Source organism: Ictalurus punctatus, chromosome 19, assembly GCF_001660625.3.
Source record: "Ictalurus punctatus breed USDA103 chromosome 19, Coco_2.0, whole genome shotgun sequence".
Lineage (NCBI taxonomy): Eukaryota > Metazoa > Chordata > Actinopteri > Siluriformes > Ictaluridae > Ictalurus > Ictalurus punctatus.
In genome coordinates, this window is record NC_030434.2 from 17229489 (window position 1) to 17250032 (window position 20544).

Genomic DNA, 20544 nt, shown 5'->3' on the forward strand with positions numbered 1-20544 from the left:
TGTAAGACAGTTAAAACAACAACAAAAAAAGTTGTTAATAAATGTTACAGTTGCTTTAAATATTCAGAGAATCTTTAGTTATAAAGGTTGTGCAGTACAACACATGGCATTAAAAAGAATAGCGGCACTTGCATTACAACATGTTTAGAAGTTATCAAGAAATTATTTATTGCACATTATTAGAGCTTTATAAGGCATTGTTAGTGTTTATAAAAAAAAGGCTTACAAGAAATCATTATCATCTTACAATGAACTAAAAACACTGTTATAATAATTTATGAATATGGGCTTCAGAGAAAGTGTTACCCTTGATTCTTTAAAATACACTTCCTGTAGCAGTTAAGGGGAATTCTGTGAAAGGGATTGGACAGTTTATATTCTATCAATGAGACATCACATGATGCGAAACTGATTTATTACATTTCACACTTTGAAGGTGAAGCATGAATGTCCCTTTCGACAGTGCCCCCTTGTGAGCACCCCAAGCTGTACAAATGTCTCTGTAAACAAGACAAGAAACCTGGTATGAGAAATGGATTACATTTTTTTTGTTGTTTTTTAACTTGGATTAACCTGGAAAAGAAAAGAAAAGAAAAGAAAAAAAAAAGATCTAAATACATATTTGAAGGCATTTGAGGCTAAGAACAACATAATAGTGACAGAAATCATTATATTTTTTAATTTTTACACATACATGTATCCACAGGTTTTTCCTAAAGTAAAACTCATATCAATAGTTCATGTGATATACCATTTTGGCAGAGCAAAAACTAATAACTTTTAAAAAGAGAAAATGCAGGAAGGAGGAAAATTAGGATGAAAAAACCAAAACAAAACAAAAAAATGTTACAAAAAGACAAAATCTACAGAAAGAAATGCACAGAAATCAAGGAGCAAAGTTAGCTGTACGAAATGGACTATATAGGTGTCTTTGGACTTCCTCTCATCTCTGGCTAAAATAGTGGTGCTTATAAATATCGCATCATTGTAATTGCCATGGCAACGTGCACAGTCAGGTTCAACACACGCTCCTTACTTTTCCAACGGTGGCTGACTCCGTTAGCAATAACACTGTGTGTAGGCTCTGCGTTTTTAAAATTCTTTTAGGACTTTATTCATGTATCCACACAATTATTGGTCTATTTTAGTTGCATACAGTTAGAATATATATTTATATATTTATAAGTAAAAATCTTTCTTGCAACTCTGGAAAGTGTTGATGGTTATCTATGTGCAAAAAATATTATACTGTAGCCTTGAATCTGTCGGTTGTTTTTTTTTTTTTGTTGATTTTTTTTTTTTGTTTTTAAAGGGGCATCACCACACAGGAAAGTCCATTCGATGTTAGGTTTTAGTAACGTCGGAATGCTGGCACTGCTGACAGACACAGCAGCAAATCAGACCTAGAGACAGAGGAGGAAAAGGAAAGGAGGAAAAAGAGAGAAAGTGCAAACAGACAGCACAAACAGAAAAACACATCTGAGAATTAAAGTATAATCAGACCTAAGCCTTTACATATCCTAATCATGTGTACTCTCTTGATTACTTGGTTTATTTTAACGATAGACGGACAGAACTGATCCTGAATCGGGCATGAATTCACACACCCACTCAGTACAATCTGTTCTCTAGTTCTCACCTGGCTCAGAGCAACAGAACAGCTGTGTATTAGAGCAGCTGACAGTTGGACTTTTTGCGTGCCTTCCCAGGTACCGGGGTTTTCCTGTTGATTTGCCGGACCAGGTCATAGAAGATCTACAAAAGCAGAGAGCACAGGCCATTACGCCACAAACACTTAAACGGGTTGAAAACAACATGCACTCTAAACTGGATTCATTTTGCGCTCATTTCGCATTTACTATTCGGTTACAGCATTAGTATTCACCCCTAGCTCTGTGGACAGAAATGTTGATTTCTCAGTCAGAAAAATTGATTAAAGAAGGCAGAGGAGAATGGCCAGACTGGTTTAAGCTGATAGGTAACTAAAATAACCGCTTTTTGCAATCGTGTTGAGCAGAAAAGCAACTCGGAACACACAACATGTCAAACCTTGAGGTGAATGAGTTACAACAGCAACTGACCACACTTCTTTCCATCCAAGAACAGGAAACTCAGACTACAGTGCACAGAAGCTCACTGAAACTGGACAGTTGAAGATTGGAAGTAGACCAGGTTATATTTCCTTCAATAAAGCCCAGCTTTGTGAAGTTATCCAGTCTATGGCTGTCCTGTGAGCAGCTTCTCTCATCTGAGCTGTGGATCTCTGCAGCCCCTTCAGAGTTACCCTGGGGGTTTTGGCTTCTTCTCTGACTAATCCCCTCTCTACCCAGTCATTGACTTTTGATGAACAGTGTTTTAATTTAATGGTGCAAGGGATGTTTTTTTCCTAATAACTAAACCTTTTCCAGAACTTTTTCCCGCTCTCGTTTTGGTAGCTCCTTCATCTTCATACCACTCTTTTAGGTATGTTGTCTAACAAACTCTGGGATCTTCCAGAATGCGACACTGCACACTGGCGAACTTCTTTCAATTAATTATGTGTTGAGCAACTAATTCTGATGGCAAATGATTGCATTAATTTAATGGTTTCCACAGAAACCGGGTGAATACTTGTACAATCACAACTTTTTATGATGCTTTATTTATAAATAATTTTTAGACCTGCAACAACTAAATCAATAATAATCGATTTTGAAAATCATGGCCAACGAATCTCATTATCGATTAATTAATCCGTGCGCGGCAAGGGGTATATTTACTCATTACGTTACTTCCGTTCCGAAAACACGCATCGGAGAGTAAATACTAAAGTTGTGTCCCAAATGACGTACTCTACACTTACCCTATTCACTATGTACTCTCCCGTCTAGTGTAGAAATTTTAGAAAGGTAAGATTGTCTCAAATAGAACACTAGCGGGTTTGTTTCACTTTTTTACTGCTAGCTTTAGCAGATACGCAGAGTCAACGACAATTACTTTCTTCAGTTTACTGTTTATGGCAATGTTACCTTTTATAAAAGGTAATGCATAAATACTATTATATAATAATATAAACTTATATTTTAGTTTATATTAGATAAAAGTATTTATGCAATATTTTTATGGATGCACAAAAAGCACTGAATTAAACTACAGTCCTAAATTAATAATATATATTCTGGTGTGTGTGTGTGTGTGTGTGTGTGTGTGTGTGTGTGTGTGTGTGTGTGTGTGTGTGTGTGTGTGTGTGTGTGTGTGTGTGTATTGGGTTCTTTTCAGCCTTATATAATTGGACACACAGTTGTGTAAAGTTTTAATCTAAAGTTTATATTTGTAACTCAGTTTGTGGATTTTATTTTAAATAAACGAAAAAAATGGTACTGAAAGTTACCCCCCATCTGATTAATTGAAAAAGTAATCAGCAAATTAATCGATTAGGAAAACAATCGTTAGTTGCAGCCCTAATGATTTTGCAAATATATAATTCATGGGCTTTTCAGTAATTTTAAGCTGAACACCATTTCAGATCACCACAAACAAAGGTGCAGTGGTAGCTTAGCTGTTAGTGCTCTGGACCACTGATCAGAAGCCACCAAGAGTTCACTGTTGGCCCTTGAGCAAAAACCTTAACCCCCATTTTCTCAGTTCAGTTCCAAGTCGCTTTGGACAAAAAAAAAAAAAAAAAAAAAATTTATTATATTATATTATATTATATTATATTATATACACACACACACACACACACACACACACACATATATACATAAAATTTTTATTTAAAAAAATTTTTTTTTAAAGTGATCGAATGCCAAATGAATAAATGTAGCTTCAAAACGTCTTTCAGTTCACATTTACAACGCAACATCTCCTAAATCTTTATCCCTCCAGCCCTGCAGTGGAGTGCAAGTGAACGAGCAGCATCAGATAAGTCTGTCATTGTCACGGGACTGAATTTGCTCAGACAGTGTGACTAGCATGACCAGGTAACCAAAATGCATACACTCACAGTAAAGAGAAATCATCCACTCAGTAATGCAGCTACTGCAAATATTTCGCTCCAAGTCATCCGTTTAAAAAAAATATTCTTTGTAAATAAAATGTTAGTTTTCTTCAGAAAGAAATTAATATGTTGGCACAATTATATTTTTGTATAATTTTGAAAGAGAGAGAGAGAGAGAGAGAGAGAGAGCAAGAGAGAGACCAACTGTCAACCTGAACACCAGACTTAAGCGTTTGGCGATGTCCTGCCCAAACACACCTCATTCAATTCACCAGCTAATTACCAGCTTTAGTAAGTCTGTGTAAATGAAAAAAAGTGACTAATCCTTGCTGAACATCTGCCATCCTGGGCCTCAGTTGTGCACCTCTGGCTTAAGAGACTAAATGATGATAACACACCACCAGAGAAAAGCACAGAGGTGTGTTTTCAGTTGATCATGGCCAAAGAAATACTTTAGCAGTTTGGTGCAAATTCTCAGGCTGGGGAAAAGGTACACATCGCCTTTCTACTTCTAATTAAAAGCAGCCTGGCTGAAAGTCTTACAGACTTTGATTGATGGCTCTGCATTCCTAAGACAGCAAGTGGCTCAGAATACGACCTCAATGCAGTCATGATTGAGATGTAGCTTTACGGAATCGGTGTCTGGATTTCAATTCCGAAAAGCGACAGGTGACTTTATTTATTTTATTTTTTTTAATGCTGCTGCTTTGACGAAAATAAATGAAGCTCACAGTACAGATGCCAAAACTGATTATAGATGATTTCTTTCAGCCAACACCATGAAGCGTAAAACCTACTCTAGGGCAATGTTGGGATTTCATATCATCTAGTACTGGAAATGAAGGCTACCAGCACTGTCTGACTGATCAGACAAAATGAAGGCTTCATGCTGACAGAACACAAAACAGCACTATGCTGTCGAGTCAGCAGCAGCAGAGCCAGGGCCCTCGTGCACAGAGCTTCCTCTGTGTTCGTGTACTGCAGCTGACTGCCTGACATGGTGGCTGTGTGACTATGGATACGTCAAGTGATGGCACAGGTCGACCCTCAACACCATCAGCTGATCAGCAGAACATGGGACACTCCAGCACAAGGATTTTATTTGGTTGATCCAACATCTACTATTATCTATCATTTATTCAAAAGTATATCAAAAAGTAAAACAGAGCTTGTTTAGTGGGTGTGCTGCATTGTTCAGACTAATTCTAAAGCAACAGATACAGTAGCCATGGCAAAGGACAGACATGTTTGTCCACCGTGTTGTTTATACTCTGCTTGTCAGAGGCAGGTTAAAATGTGCTAATTGAAAAGAGCACAAGGCTCACCTCATTGACGTTAATCTTGGACTTTGCGGAGGACTCGAGGAAGGCACAGCTGTTCCACTGGCGGGCCAGGTTCTGTCCCTGCTCCTTTCCCACCACTCTCTCATCCTCCAGATCACACTTATTCCCCACCAGGATCATCGGCACCTGCAGGAAAGTGGTGGTTAATGGAAAAAAAGTCCAAGCCTTTCTCCTACTGTCTTACTCATGAAACTAAAAACCAAATGCATGTTGTATGCATGGTCAACTGACAACTGATTTAACACTACATAGGAAGCAAGGCTGCCCCTAAAGTTTCACTAAAATTCTGCAATGAAAAGTTTACCAATTTTCTGACATCACGCATCACTCTTGGTGAAATTCAATACTTGATCGAATCAAAATATCATGTACATCTAATTGAAATATTGTGCTGTCAATGAACACAAACTGTACTCAATGAACTGCCTGTGAGAAAATGGGACACTATGACAGATCCGAGTACACTGTACCGTAATGGACCAAAGATTAGGGTTCATTGGTCGCTGTGCTTTTAATACATCATTTTAGGTCCCTCTCAAATGCATTGGTTTAACTAAGAAACAATGATTGCATCACAGGTGGCTTTGCACAGGGAAAAAAAAATCTCAAAGGCTACTGGACAAGTACATGGTCTTCTTAAATGCTTTTTTGTCCCACCCGGATGACTGGGAGATCTCTCAAACGGTCTGAACTTCGTAACCAACTGACAATCATTGAAACAATAATGAACATGACAGCATTTCAAATTTAAACATACCAGCGCCAGTAATTCAATCAGCAACCCAGAGGGCTCAGAGCTGCAGCAGCGGTCAGTTTATTAGCCTAATCCATAGCACATCTACACAAATACACAACTTTTACAGTTTTTACACAGTCCGTTATTTTATTTTATAAATACATTTTAAGTATAAAGTTTGATTATTTGTGGTCATTTTGGAAATTTCTAGCTAGCTAACAGTCACCAAGTTCTTCAGTGAAATTCACCTAGCCTCGCTGCGTTTTACAGTGACTTGTCAGACACCGCTCATGCTGTGAACTTGATTTTTGTAAACTCGTTTCATGCTCTTTTACTCATGAAGAGAATTAAACAGGCGGGCAGACCAACACCCAAAACTGAAGCAATAATAGGTCTTTTAATCTCTCTTGGTACAGTCAAGTTGGTTGGCTTGACTGGTAAGTGCTGTGACCAAGCTCATGTGGTGGCATCCTTATCTGCTGACAAGACAACTGTGCTTCCCCTATCTAAGGAAAGGGGAAAAAGAAAAAAAAAAAGAAAAAAAAAAAAAAAAAAAAAAGGGAACCCAGCAGCCACCATTGTCATGGTGGTAACTTGTAGTGCATAGTTTGTGATTCATATATATGCAAAATTTGTAAATATTGGAACCACCTTAAAAGGTCACCCTGACTGACAGGGGCCAATACTTTGAACACAGTATTAAGAAGGTAACTGGCATTAATTTTAATTCTGACAGCAGGGTTAGCAAGTGTCAAACTGAACATAACAGATCAAACCCATGGTTAGAATGACACCAAGTATAGCCTTTTAAGATTAGTACAATTATTAGTAATTGTACTAATATGGTTGCTGGTATGATCATGGTCAAAAGATAAAGAGAATAGAACTAGAAACAAAAATATATTTTAACACATAAAACAGGATCTAAAAAAAACCTGTCCTACTGAGTATTGCTTAAAACCTTTATACATGCACATTATGTAGGGATTTTTGATTAGCTAGACGTCTCAAAAAACAAACAAAACAAAACAAAAAACTTTTTTACGAGACAGTAAGATTTCCTGTCTCATTTGTGTCATTCAAAACAGCTGCTGGGAAGCCTGAGAAAGCGATTAGAAACCCCGTGCTGAGCCAGACTGGGTTGAAATGGAAGAGGAAGCCTGAAAAATTTAGATGAAAAACCTTAGATGAAACCCGGCCTCGACCAAAACTCTGTGGAGAAGTGAAACTATAAGATGCACTTAGACCTGGCTGTACAAAGCGCTTTTTCTAATTCATCTACAAGCAGGAAGAGGACTGAAATAGCACATGCCAGAGGGGGCCATGACACCGCCTTCCTTCTCGGAAACATTCTGAGCAAGCCTGATATGCACATACGCACAAGCCTCTTTCACTGGGATTCGTTTCCTGAATGCACACATCCTTGTATACACACCTCAAAACTGGACTTTGACCGAATATGACTGCAAGTTAGCAAAGCTATAACCCTAACCCCACCTACAGTGATAATATGGACAATTAAAAAAAGTCATGTGGATTGTAACACTGGTTATGGATGTTCATCTATTGTTAAAAGCACTAAACAGATCAAGCTGAATTGAAATGGATAATAAAATAGAAAAAACACATTTGGACAATGGCGTTTTGGATTTGATGGTGGCTCTATGGCCTATAAAAAGAGTATCAAATGATTGAATCTATCAAACAACACTGTGGGATTAAAGCAAGAAAGGAACACTGTCTGGAAGAGGAGAACATGATGGGCTCCTGATAGAAAGCAGGGCTTTATAAATGATGAATGAATGGCTGGATGAATGGGGGAAGACAAGAAAACTCACATCATCGGTGTCTTTAACTCGCAGGATCTGTTCTCTCAAGTCCTGCAGGTCATTGAATGTGGACTGTGCAGTTATGGAGTATACTAGTGCGAAGCCCTGGCCGTTCTTCATGTAAAGGTCCCTCATGGCTGTGAATTGTTCCTGTTGAGAAGGAAAGAAATTGTGTGAATGGAAATATCTTAAAGACAGTGACACTAGTGGTGCATATCTACTGTGGTCAATTTTCAAAGCGGAATAAACAATGTGAAGTTTCAAAACTTCTGGTAACAATTTTTTGCACACTAATCATTCAAACTATTGTCTATCTGAATGGCAAAAATCGTGGCTGAATTACAATAATTAACATGAATTCTTTAGGTCAGAATGCTGCAAGGGAGTCAGTTCAAAAGGACAACAGGGAGTAGCCACCATTTATTAACGTCCTGACAAGTAGAAAGCTCAAGTTTGGCTTTAGCCTTCATCAAGACTGAAGTTTACTTCTGCCTGCATACTGAGCTATTGTCCTATTCCTCTCATGCTCAGTAGGTGGTTGCGAAGGACAAAATATGAAGTATGAGAAGGCCGCAGAGGATATAATTACTTGTTTGCCCACAGGACAGGATTGTACTTGAATGTGCCTTGTGATTTACTCTGAAGAAATAATATGTGCACATGCCCTGACATATAAACATCACTGAGACTGCATGGTAAACAGCCAGCTCTCCATCCTGGTCGAATGTGACACTCGTAATGCTTCCGCTAGCTTTGTTGTGTGTTATAAAAGAATACTATATACACAAAAACTCCTCTTTGCCATTATAACCTTTGTTTATTCTTACAAGGATTATAGAGGAAACCTGTCTGCAAGTCGAAGTGATCGCATAGGTCTCACATAGCTTGGTAATGATCAACTAACTAACTCCTCCCAGGACCTATTCACGTTTGCTGATAGTGAACATCATTTCAACACGCTTAGTACTGTTTGCCTTCCGTTCTCCAGCTGTATATTTCATGGATTTATAATTCCACTGCCGAACGTCACCCAGAAAACGATGGGTTCTCTTACAAGTCTGGTTTCTCTCTAGGTTTCTTCCTGATGTCGTCTTAGGGAGTTGTTCTTTGTCACCTTCGCCCTCACTTGCACATAAGGGATGTAAATCTACTTCAGGATTTCTAAAAGCTGCTCTGTGACAATGTCTATTGTTAAAAGCACTATTCAAGTAAAACTGAATTGAATGCGAGAGCTGCACTGTTCTCATGACAGAGACTCTCTATGTGGGCCTTCCATCAGGTGCCTTCTGAGTCATTCTGGCTCTTCCCTGTTTGACTGTGAAGCTTTTCTGGAGCAGAAAGCCCAAGGACAGTGTTGGCCATCTGTTAGCAGGGCTTTAGGGCTTTAAAGCATGCTAAGAGTGGTAAGCAGCATACATGCCTTGCTTTCCTCAGGGGAAGAGGCCCTTTCTACTCTAGCTACACTTCTGCACCCGAGTGAGGAAAGGAGGAATTCTCTGTTACCTACGGTGGCCCATAGGTGAAAAATGCAATAACAAACCAAAAACGCAACAGCAACAGCTGGAGGATGTTTACAGTAGGAAATATGAGCCTAAATGAATCAACTGATGCTTTTATTCAGGCTTATATTTATCATCAGAATAAATGTTATTTTAGAAATGCTATCAAATTTGCATGGCATTAATAATGAGCGTACAAAGGTCAAAAACCTGCCTAAAGGAAGCCGGGTTATTAAGAGGAAAGAATTACTCCTCATATTAATAACACAGCTGTGCATAAAAGCGCACTGAAAAGGGCAATTCTTCTTCGATGTGATAGTCATACACTATATTCAATCAGCAAGTGATGTTAAATAAGGACCTACCCCTTCCTCTTTTGCACATGCTACATGTTGACTGTGTTTTTGGTTTTGCTGTTGCGTTTTCGGATTTGTGCTTGCATTTTTGCTTTATTGATGTGTTACAGACCACCAGAGTTAACAACAAAAATACTAAAACACGCATGTGATTTGCCTCAGAGCATCATAATGGATAAATGAAGCAAACGCCTTACAAGATGAACCTTTTTATATTAATCCAAATATGATGATTTGTCTTATGGAGGATAAATAAATAAATAAATAAATAAATAAATAAATAAATAGATAGATAGATAGATAGATAGATAAATAATGCGTGTCTGCATTACAGTATGAATAATGTGGGAGTAACTCATGGCAGACAGGAATCCATCTACAGTAAAGCAATATCATGCAGCATTTAGAGTGTTAGACAACACGACTGAAGTGGTGAGTAAGAATTTCAGTATCATGTACTTTACCGTTCCTGCAGTGTCCAGGATCTCCAACATACACTGCTGGCCATCCACCTCTACTTGCTGCAAAGAACAAGAAGAAAACAAAAACAGAAAGAAATGACTCAAGTACATGCAAAATAGGCAATGTATTTCTCGACAGATTGTTTAGACTATATAATGATGCTTATCATAAAACACAGCAACACTTATCTAACTTCCTGCTGGCACACAAGTGATGCACAGAGCAACAAGCTGGCTCTGCTAACTGCTAATTTAAAGAAAGCCTGCAGGGGGGCCACTAATTCTCTCACAGCATTGTTCAGATGGGTAATCTGGCTTTATCAATCCACACGCATGAGGATCGAGATAAACCTCATACTATATAGCATGTATTATATAAGCATGAAGGAAATTCCTGGCTCTGGTTTGGGGGTTTCCATGTCCTCTTAGCTTGGACGGATGACAGTACTACACTGGTGTATATCCAGCGCTGTACGGCATTCTGTCAGCACCGGTAAACCTCACCCACAGGAAGTGCCCCTGAGGCACCAGCGAGAAGCGCAGTGAGGAAGAAGGGTGGTGACCCACATGGGACTTCCTGTTAGCATTTGAGAGAAGCTGCATTTTTAGTCACAGCTGTCGTCACATGTCCTTGTGGTATGACCATTAATAAACACGAATGGCAGTGAACATGACAGGCAGCAGATTCATGCATGGCCACAGTCTTTCCTTTGGTCTCGTTACTCATGCAGCCCAGGTAAATCACTGCACAGGAAATGCGACTGCAGTCCACTGAATGTGACCCATGATGCATGTGCACACAGATACACACACACTTTCTGACACGTTACAAGTACAATGCCTGGTGATACGTTCATGTGCATGCAGACATTCAAAAGGGACAAAAGGAAGTCTGTGCAGCACTGGGGAGAAAACAGACCGACAGCTGGGGAGTTCATTGATAATATAATTGCCCTAGAGGTGAATCCTAAAGCAGAACCAGGAAGACATTCAGTCAATCATTTGTTAAGAAAAAAAGTGACCACCCAGAGTGCAAGAGTAACACAGCAAAGTGTGATATTTAGAGAGAATTCACTTCAATCAGAAATGACTGGCGAGCCATCCCATTATAAACTAGATCAGCATTACATCAATAATCTTAAAACACAAAGACGTTTACTCACCTTTCTATACGAGTCTTCTATTGTGGGGTCATACTTCTCCACAAAGATCCCCTGAACAAACTGAACAGTCTGTAAAGCCAGAAAAGTAAGAGGGAGAGAGAAAGTTAGTATTGAATTATTTCAGATTACTTGGGGCACAACACTACTATGAATTAGAATAGAGCTGCACAAGAAAAGGGACATCGAAAACACAGGTTTTCCACTCGTCCCACCGGGAACTTCACTTGTAACATTACTTAGCTAGGCAAACCACGAATAAAATTTTAGGGTAGGTAGGTCCCATTTATTTCCTTCAATCAATAATCGGGACATGTAATAATTCATCAGCCAGCAAAAGCACATCAAGTGCGAGAAGACTAAACGTTCCTAAACGACTAAACGTTGTTGCTCAAACAACATAAGGGCGGGGGGGTGGGGGTTTAGATTTTAAAAATCTAATTTTAGATTTTTGTATAATACATGCAGACAAAACAGCTGGAGGGGGAGTCAGCACAAACCCACTGTTACAAATCAGAGGGCGAGGACAGTTGATAACATAGCAGGGGGTAAGCACTTGGATTTGGACATGTCAAAGCTAGAATGTGTGCTCTGATGAGGAAAGATCCTTTGTTTTGACTTTTTTTAAATGCCAAAGAATGAAAGAAGAGAGAACAATTCACCACAATGTGCAAACCACAGCTATGAAGCAAATCCATATTGATGTATTATTGTTGTTACCTGCATCACTCGCATAGCATGAAAAAACATTTATTTTCCCCAATGTTGATAAACGGAGAATGTAGGTGGACAAATATTGTCGCAAATTTACGTGTTGATAACCGACATACAGTGACATGAGGCCTGAGTACTTCAATGTTTCCACAGAAGCTTCCAGACTGAAGGATCAGAGATGACGTGGGAGACCTTTGATCATTCCCTCAAACACGTAACGGCCCCAGAAGACCTCAGCAGTGCCTTGTTAATGACTGCAGTGCGTTGATAAGTAGCTTCCCCCACTCACACATTTAAAGCTTACATAATAGAAAAGTAATTAAGATGCTGATAATTAGTGGGAGGCCAAAACACAGACAGACAGACACAGATATGCAATTGCTATTCTAAGAAAATTTAAAAGGAAACTCCCCCTGAGCGACTTGCATATTAATCTTTATAATTAACGTGATCTTCAAGATGTATTTAGTAATGCAATTCTGAGGTGACTATTTTTGACTACACTTGTATAAACATCTCATAGATCACCAACAAGCCAAACTGAGTCTCTGACGCAACTCTGTGTCGTGTAGCTGCATTGCATTCTGGATCTTTGAATCTCGTTTGTTGTCTCCACTACTTCTACATATAGAAGCAACATTAACACAGCAACAAAAAAATAAATAAAATTACCAGCAAAACAGCCAGGCACATCATACATATTCTAATATAATCATGTGCTTCAGGGTGAAGGCATCCTTAAATGTCGGATAATAATCAAAACATCCCAAGATTAGGCAAAAATGTGTAAATTACATATGTACTGTATCAGATGGGAACACAGACCCTTCAGATGTCCAGATTACCAGTAGAAATGTGTGTTATGAAGCACTGTCACATGCAATGCTCTAATGAAATCCTAATGAAACAATCACAACTGCCAGCATAATCCTCCAACTGATCTGATCAATGCTGCACTAACTCACAGTGTCCACATGACCACAGGACCTTCAGGTCAGTGTGGTTCCACCTGCTACATCAGCTCACAGCACACTTTTCTAGTCTTTCTATCAGAGCCCAATCTGTATAAACCCAGACAGCCACCGACCCACACACAGTATACAGTGCTGTGAAAAAGTGATTTCCTGATTGTCCGTTTTTGTGTCTCATGCTAAATAGTTTTACATCTTAAAACGAAATACAATACAAAACCAAGGCAACCTGAGTAAACACACAATACCGTTTTTTTATTGAAGCAAAAAAAGTTACCCAACACCTAAAAAGAATTGCCATATTAAATTTAAATCTGGCTGTGCCACCTTATCAGCAATAACTACAACCAAACGCTTCTGATAACTGGAGATCAGTCTTTCACTTACTTCTAGCACTAGGACTTACTCCTATGCATTGGATCATTGTCTAGCTGCATCAATCCAGTTTCGCTTAAGTTTCAAGTTACAGAACGAAGACTGGACATTCTCCTTTGGGATTTTCGGGTAGAGAGCAGAATTCATGTTTCCCTCAATTATTGCAAGTTGCCCAGGCCATGAAGCAGCAAAGTATCCCCACATCACCACACCTCCACCACCATGCTTGACCTTATGATGTTCTTTTTGTGGAATTCTGTGTTTGGTTTACGCCAGATGTAACGGGACCCCTCTCTTCCAAACAGTTCGACTGTCAACTCATCAATCCACAGAACATTCTCAAAAGGGTTGAGGATCATCAAGGTGAGTTTTGGCAAAATTCAGAGCTTTAATCTTCTTCTGGGTTAGAAGTGGTTTTCACCTCACCACTCTTCCATGGATCTGATAGTGGAGTCATGAACCTTTATTGATGCAGAGAGGCCTGTAGGTCCTTTGATGTTGTCCTCGGCTCTTTTGTGACTTGCTGGATGAGTAGGTGCTGTGCTCTTGCGAGGAATTTTGGAAGCCACTTCCGGGGAAGTTCACTACTGTGCCGGGTTTTTCCATTTGGAGATAATGGCTCTCACTGTGGTTATTTGGAGTCCCAGAGCCTTTGAAATAGCTTTGTAACCCTTCCCAGACTGATGTATTTCAGTCACCTCCTTCCTCATCATTTCTGGAATTTCTATCAACTTTGGCATAGTGTGTTACTGGGTAAGACCTTTTTACTTCATGCTGTTGAAAAAGTTCTATGTAAGTGTTGATTTGATTGAACAGGGTTTGCAGTAATCAGGCCTGGTTGCGTCTAGTCCAGCCGAACCCTATTATGAATGCAGTTTCATAGATTTGCTGAATTAGTAAATACAGGGGCAAATACATTTTCACACAGGCCCAATTGGTATTTGATAATGTTATTTATTGAAGCAAAAAAGTTATCATTTAAAAACTGTATTTTGTGTTGACTCACGTTGCCTTTGTTTTATCTTCGATTTTGTTTTAATTCCTGAAACAATTTAGTAAGAGATATACACAAAAAGGGAAGAAATCAGGACACACACACACACATTGTCCTACTGTGTGTGTGTGTGTGTGTGTGTGTGTGTGTGTGTGTATATGTATGTGTGTGTATATATATATGTTTTAAATCACGTAGTGTGTCTGCCTGATCCACAGCTTGTGTGCGCGTGTGTGTATGGAGGTGATATGCTGATGCAGCAGGATCTAGCTGATGGATGCATGAAAAGGGGCCAACAGAGAAAGACCATACTCTGTGCATGAGTGACTTGTGCCTTACTGTACTACACAACCTGCCACACACACACAAGCACCCTAGTCTGTCATCACCTACTTAGCCAAGGTCAACAATTGTTAAATAAACAAACAGTGACAAGCTGTCAAAGTGTGCCATATATGGCCAGCATGTGTGTGTGAGTGAGTGAGTGTGAGAGAGAGAGAGAGAAAGAGAGAGAAAAAGAGAGAGAGAGAGAGAGAGAGAGAGAGAGAGAGAGAGAGAGAGAGAGAGAGAGAGAGAGAGAGAGAGAGACACAGACACACCGACCAGCATGTGAAATATAAAGGAGACTGAGTAAGAAAGCTGTGTGTGTGTTAGTGACGGACATTGCTCAGCTCTCAGCGATCACATTAAATCTATTCCACGCTAAAAAGGGAATCCTGTTCCTCTCCGTCCACACAGTGTGTAAAGATGGACAGGTTTTACAATTGAATTCAGGTGACACATTTAAAATGCACCGTACCCTTTCTCACAGCTCAGTGAACTGGAAACAGATTAGAACAGATTTTTACGCACACATATCTCTCTCGCAAAACCCTCTGCATTCAAGCCTTATGACTGGCGTAGCACCATATTCTAATATGCAGCCTAGTAATTATTCGTGCTGCATGCACTCGAGTCAGGTTTATTTGTGAAATGAAAAATGCTGAACTACATAAAGCATAACGGGAAAACTTGTAGAATCCTGCTGTATCAACATCCATCAATGGGCAGTGTCTCTCTCTCTCTCACACACACACACACACACACACACACACACACACACACGTAGACCAGAGTCACAGGAAATCAGACTTTTAATCTACAAACGCCTATGTGACAATTAAGACAAATCAATTTAATCTTCTGCAGTTTAAAGCCCTTACACTGTCAGTTAGTACTGATCTAATTTATAACTCTAGCCACTGAAACTGAGTCACAGAGGCAGAGCCGTATGAAGCAGAAAAGGCGAATGTCCTCAAACGTCTAACATGGACTGGAAAAAAGGTTTCATTGAAATGGATAATAGCTCCCAACTCCCAAAGCCTCTCTACATTCTTTTCTGTGCCACTTTTCTTTGATTGCCTCGGTGTGTGTGTGTGTGTGTGTGTCTCAGCACTGAGGAGCGAGACTTTGACATGACATTGACATCATTCTCAGCTGTCCATAGGAAATACTTCAGTTAACACTTCAGCCATAAACCAAGTGATTCTAGACAAGTTTCACTGAGAGAGCAAGAGCGCAACCCATCACAGCGTGTGCACACACACTCGCACAGCACTCCACACTAACTATCACACATACATACAAACAGTACATACACACACACTTGCACACACTAACTGCATCTCTCTCTCTCACACACATACACACCCCCTAAATGTGGACTCGCACTGGCTAGTGGGGGTTATAGGGGATGCATCCTAGACATCCACACCGTACACCACACAGCACCGGAGCATCTCACTCCTAACTGAGACCCACATGCTGCTGTTCCATTTACACAACCAGCATGAAGAGTGTCAAGCTACACACACACACACACACACACACACACACCAGAGTGCACCATTACACTGTTACAGGACATGAGGTTAACTTGACAACGTAACAATCCAATTTTACAGACGGCCTTCAGCCACTGAGCATGAAGCAGAAAGGGGATTAATGTGAGTGCTTTTCACGCAGAGCTGCACAGAGCTCCAAATAGAGCTAATGGACAATAAAAGTCTGTGTGCTGTGCACAGAGAGAGCTCTGCCTTCGCTGGAGAGAGGGATGGTCATTAACACTCCCTGCACACACACACACTAACATGCGCACACGCTTCTCGGTGGAGGTGACTGGGTTGAGTCACTGTGGCAGTTTTCCAGGAATCTTCTATTTAAAATCAGCTTGTCAGAAAAATAACTGGGTAAAGTGCTTGAAGAGGATAAAGTCCGCATGAAGCTTGAGAGCTATAGTCAGACCCATTTCCTTTTGAAACAGGAAGTTAGAGTGACTGTGTTGCAATGCTTGAGTGATTTACACAACAACCAATAGTGCTCGAGGTACGCTATATCACGGCTGAATCTATACAAAGTTGATGCTAGTTTATTGGACTTGCTTAAATAAGAGGAACTGCAAAGAGTTTAGCAAAAGACTGTTGAGTTCTCACCGCCGCCTTCCTCCTCACCTGACCACGTCAACAAAGACGATATCCTGGATGACGGGATGCTGTGCATCAATGACTACGTTTACATGCACATTAAATTCTGTTTAAGGTCTATATTCGGGTTGCAGACGTATTCCGAATACGATGTTTATGTGTATACAGGAATCAGAATATTCCTGTATACATGATTGTTGTAAGTATGCCCAAGTGGCCATTCTTAAATACCTAGCCTACAACTAAGCGTCTGTTAGCACCCACAATTCCTTGTGGACTGAGCATGCGCATACATCTCCCGTCAGTGGATTTTCTGAATAAGGTATTTACATGCAACAAATCTGCGTTTAAAACAGCCATATTCCAGGGGAGGGAATCAGAATTTGGGAAATCAGAATATAGTCTGAATCGGGCAATGGGATTGCGGTGTTTACATGACTCAGTACTAATTAAAATATTGACAAATTCTGATTAATATCGGAATATTGATGTGCATGTAAACTTGGACACTGACAATACTATGGATGCTACCACTTGGAAACCAAAAAGATGGCTTATGACCGCAACTGCTATGAACAGTTTTAGACTCAAATCTCCATCTTTGAACAGCTGATGACTTCAAGTTAAAACTATAATGAGTTCAGAAATAACTGATGGTTATATTCATAAGTTGCTCGTACACTCATTGGTTCCTGGTTACATGATTGGACTTTTTGATTATAAAGTTGATATTAAATTATAAAGTATATATGAAGTTGTTAAAGGGAAATTATTTACAATTGCACTATGAAGTGTCACCCAGATGAGGACGGGCTCCCTTCTGAGTCTGGTTCCTCTCGAGGTTCCTTCTTCATAGCATCTTAAGAGTTTTTCTTTACCACCTTCGCCACTGGCTTAATCATTAGGATAAATTTATAAATGCAAAATTTATATCCGGAATCGATACATTTCTGTAAAGCTGCTTTGTGACAACGTCCGCTGTTATAAGCGCTATACAAATAAAACTAGAACTGAATTGACCTGTGTAATTTTGGAGTCATGTGATGCATCTATAATGGAGAAGCCCTGATGGTCTAGAAAGATGCAATCGTGCTCTCGATCAGTCTGAGACAGAACAGCAGACAGAAGACCGAACAGCAGACTAAACTCCAGCATAGGGAACTTGAACTAATTCCAACTTCTTTGAAATGAAGAAACTCCAGCCATTTTTAAGTCAACCAAGGGATGGCTGGGAAAGGGAATAGTGTGAAGGAAGACTCACAGCTTGGAAATGAGGATCAATAGAACGAGACACCTGCATATATCGTCCAGAACACCGAGTACAAATGTTGCTTTGGCAAAAAGCTGTGTTTTAGTACTGCGTGGTCTCCAGTCAAAAGTTTGCGTTTCACTGAAACACTTTTTAGTTGTGAGAGGGGGTGATACAGTAATGCTGTTACAGGGACACGAGTTATTTGGGATTGTTACTCTTCAGACTTGATCACCTATGGGCATGAATGATGAAACATTGTTTAACGTGATGCTATAGAGTTATGTTTATTTGTTTATGTCCATTTGTACATTTTTGATGTAACCCTTTTATGTGATGTTGTGGTTACAATGATGTGCTATGCCACTGATCGTGATTGGTAATGATGGATCATTGCAGTGATTAGTTATGTATTGATTTTAAATGAGATTATGTTGAATAGATTGATTCTACATGCATGATGAAGGTCATGGGACCGAAACGTTGTGAATAAAGCTACTTTGATACGTGTGCAAGTGCTGTTAGTGTGCGGGATTTTTTCCTTTTTAGTTGTGCTTCTTTGAAACGACTCTGAGAAGACGCTGGCTTTGGCATTTCAGTGAAGGATAGTGTACTATATCTGCCTGCTGTGCTGTTACTATAACTCATGAAGTCTACAATAAGGTGTTTGCAGAGTCATTCTGCTGCATCTCTGGCTCAGCGTGGTGAACCCAGACATCAGCCAGCTCGGTTCTCACAGCCCACTAGTGACCCGGCTGAGGACTTGCGTCCTCCAGGGACACGCTGATTTCTATGCGACCGTCAAATTTCCTCAGCACTCGACACTGAATGCAGCTCTTAATTGGGATCTCATGTGAAAGGTACAGAATTGCACCATGGCACTGATTTCATACTAATCTAACTGCTAAGTGACCAGCTGAATGCAGTCACATCCGAAGCAGCTTCTGTTTGTGGAAGGTGACGCATAGCATTTAACAAACAAATTGGAAAATACATTTGCCGGTAAAATACAACAGTGTACGTGACTTATTAGATATTAGATAGATAACAGTGACTTATTAGATATAGAAACAGGTTACATCGGTGCGTATGCATTAAAGACGTGTCTTGCCTGGTTTTTGTATGGTATATACCCAATTATATACCTGATGTTATATTCTATACCTGAAAAAGCAAGAAAAGGCACACTTACCAGTGCAGACTTGCCGACACCTCCAGAGCCGAGGACTACTAACTTGTATTCACGCATCATGCAGTGTGTCTGTCAATCACCTAAAATGAATAAATAAATAAATAAATAAATAAATAAATAAATAGATAGATAGATAGATAGATAGATAGATAGATAGATAGGAGATAGAGATATGATTATCTATCATTTAGTATCAGGATTATATCCAGACTGTACTTATTAATGGATCATCAATTCAAATGCAAGGAGTTCCACACCCTGTTTACACCTGGTCATTTTATCCTTCCCCTAGCTGGATCGAAAACTGAACATCACAAGCATTTACACTTATAAATCAATTGCGGTAGCACACATACTACGCAAAGAAGATTTCGCCATCAACACACTGGATCGTTTTTCCATTTCAAGTCGTTAGATGCAAAAATGTGTGATTTTGCATGGCAGTTTTAATTTTGTATAAAAGTGTCAAAGTCAGCAGTTATGGGTTGTGGGTGTTGAAGTGAAAGGGTTTAAATAGGCTTCTAAAAGTAAATATGGGGAAAACCCCAATACAATCCCAATATAATCATATTACCCAAATTGCATGAAACAACCAGGTGCAAACAGGGTCTGAGACATATTTTTGATTGATGATGACTACAACATCTCCAAATAACATGGCAAACAAAACCCCTCTGAATTCATTATGCCATAACTGAGGCTGCAGAACATGAATATTTTAATACTCCATTACTCATGTGAATTCGTTTACAATTGATTAACCAGCTTAGACATGGCATATAAATGAGAATGGGTATAACAATTATTTTATATATCATTTTGTTACCCCCCCTAAAATAACGCACAACAAAATACTGAGGAACATCATAACATTTAACACCATGTTACTCGGTGTGACACAACATTAAACCTATTTTATTTTCAGTCTGTTTTGTGTTCTTTAAAACCGCATTAACTCTAATGCGCCTGTAAACAGTTTTCACAACTTCTACGCATCTACGTTCTCTTACGTTCCAACACGAATCAAGAAAACACATGGTAACCAAAGGAATTATTGACACGGCAACCATCTTTTGCATAACAGTGGAAACTGACAACAATACAAAGTTGGCGGTCGCGCCTTATTAGCCGATTTGATTATTAGGAATACAGCAAAACAGATTTCAGTCGGCGTTACCGGAGACACGTTTTAAAGGTCAGTTTAGATCAGGATACAGTCATGAC

At 39.5% G+C, this 20544-nt stretch overlaps 1 protein-coding gene across 1 annotated transcript; it reads right to left on the reverse strand.

Moving 5' to 3' along the window:
* Positions 1-1290: 1290 nt before the first annotated feature.
* Positions 1291-19400, reverse strand: rap1b (RAP1B, member of RAS oncogene family; the record flags this gene model as incomplete). The annotated part of the gene is given in 7 exon segments (NM_001200585.1): positions 1291-1403; positions 1640-1755; positions 5305-5448; positions 7897-8037; positions 10207-10263; positions 11367-11435; positions 19321-19400. Coding segments are annotated over 6 exon segments (558 nt in total). The 3' UTR covers positions 1291-1403; positions 1640-1668.
* Between the last annotated feature and the right edge of the window lie 1144 nt (positions 19401-20544).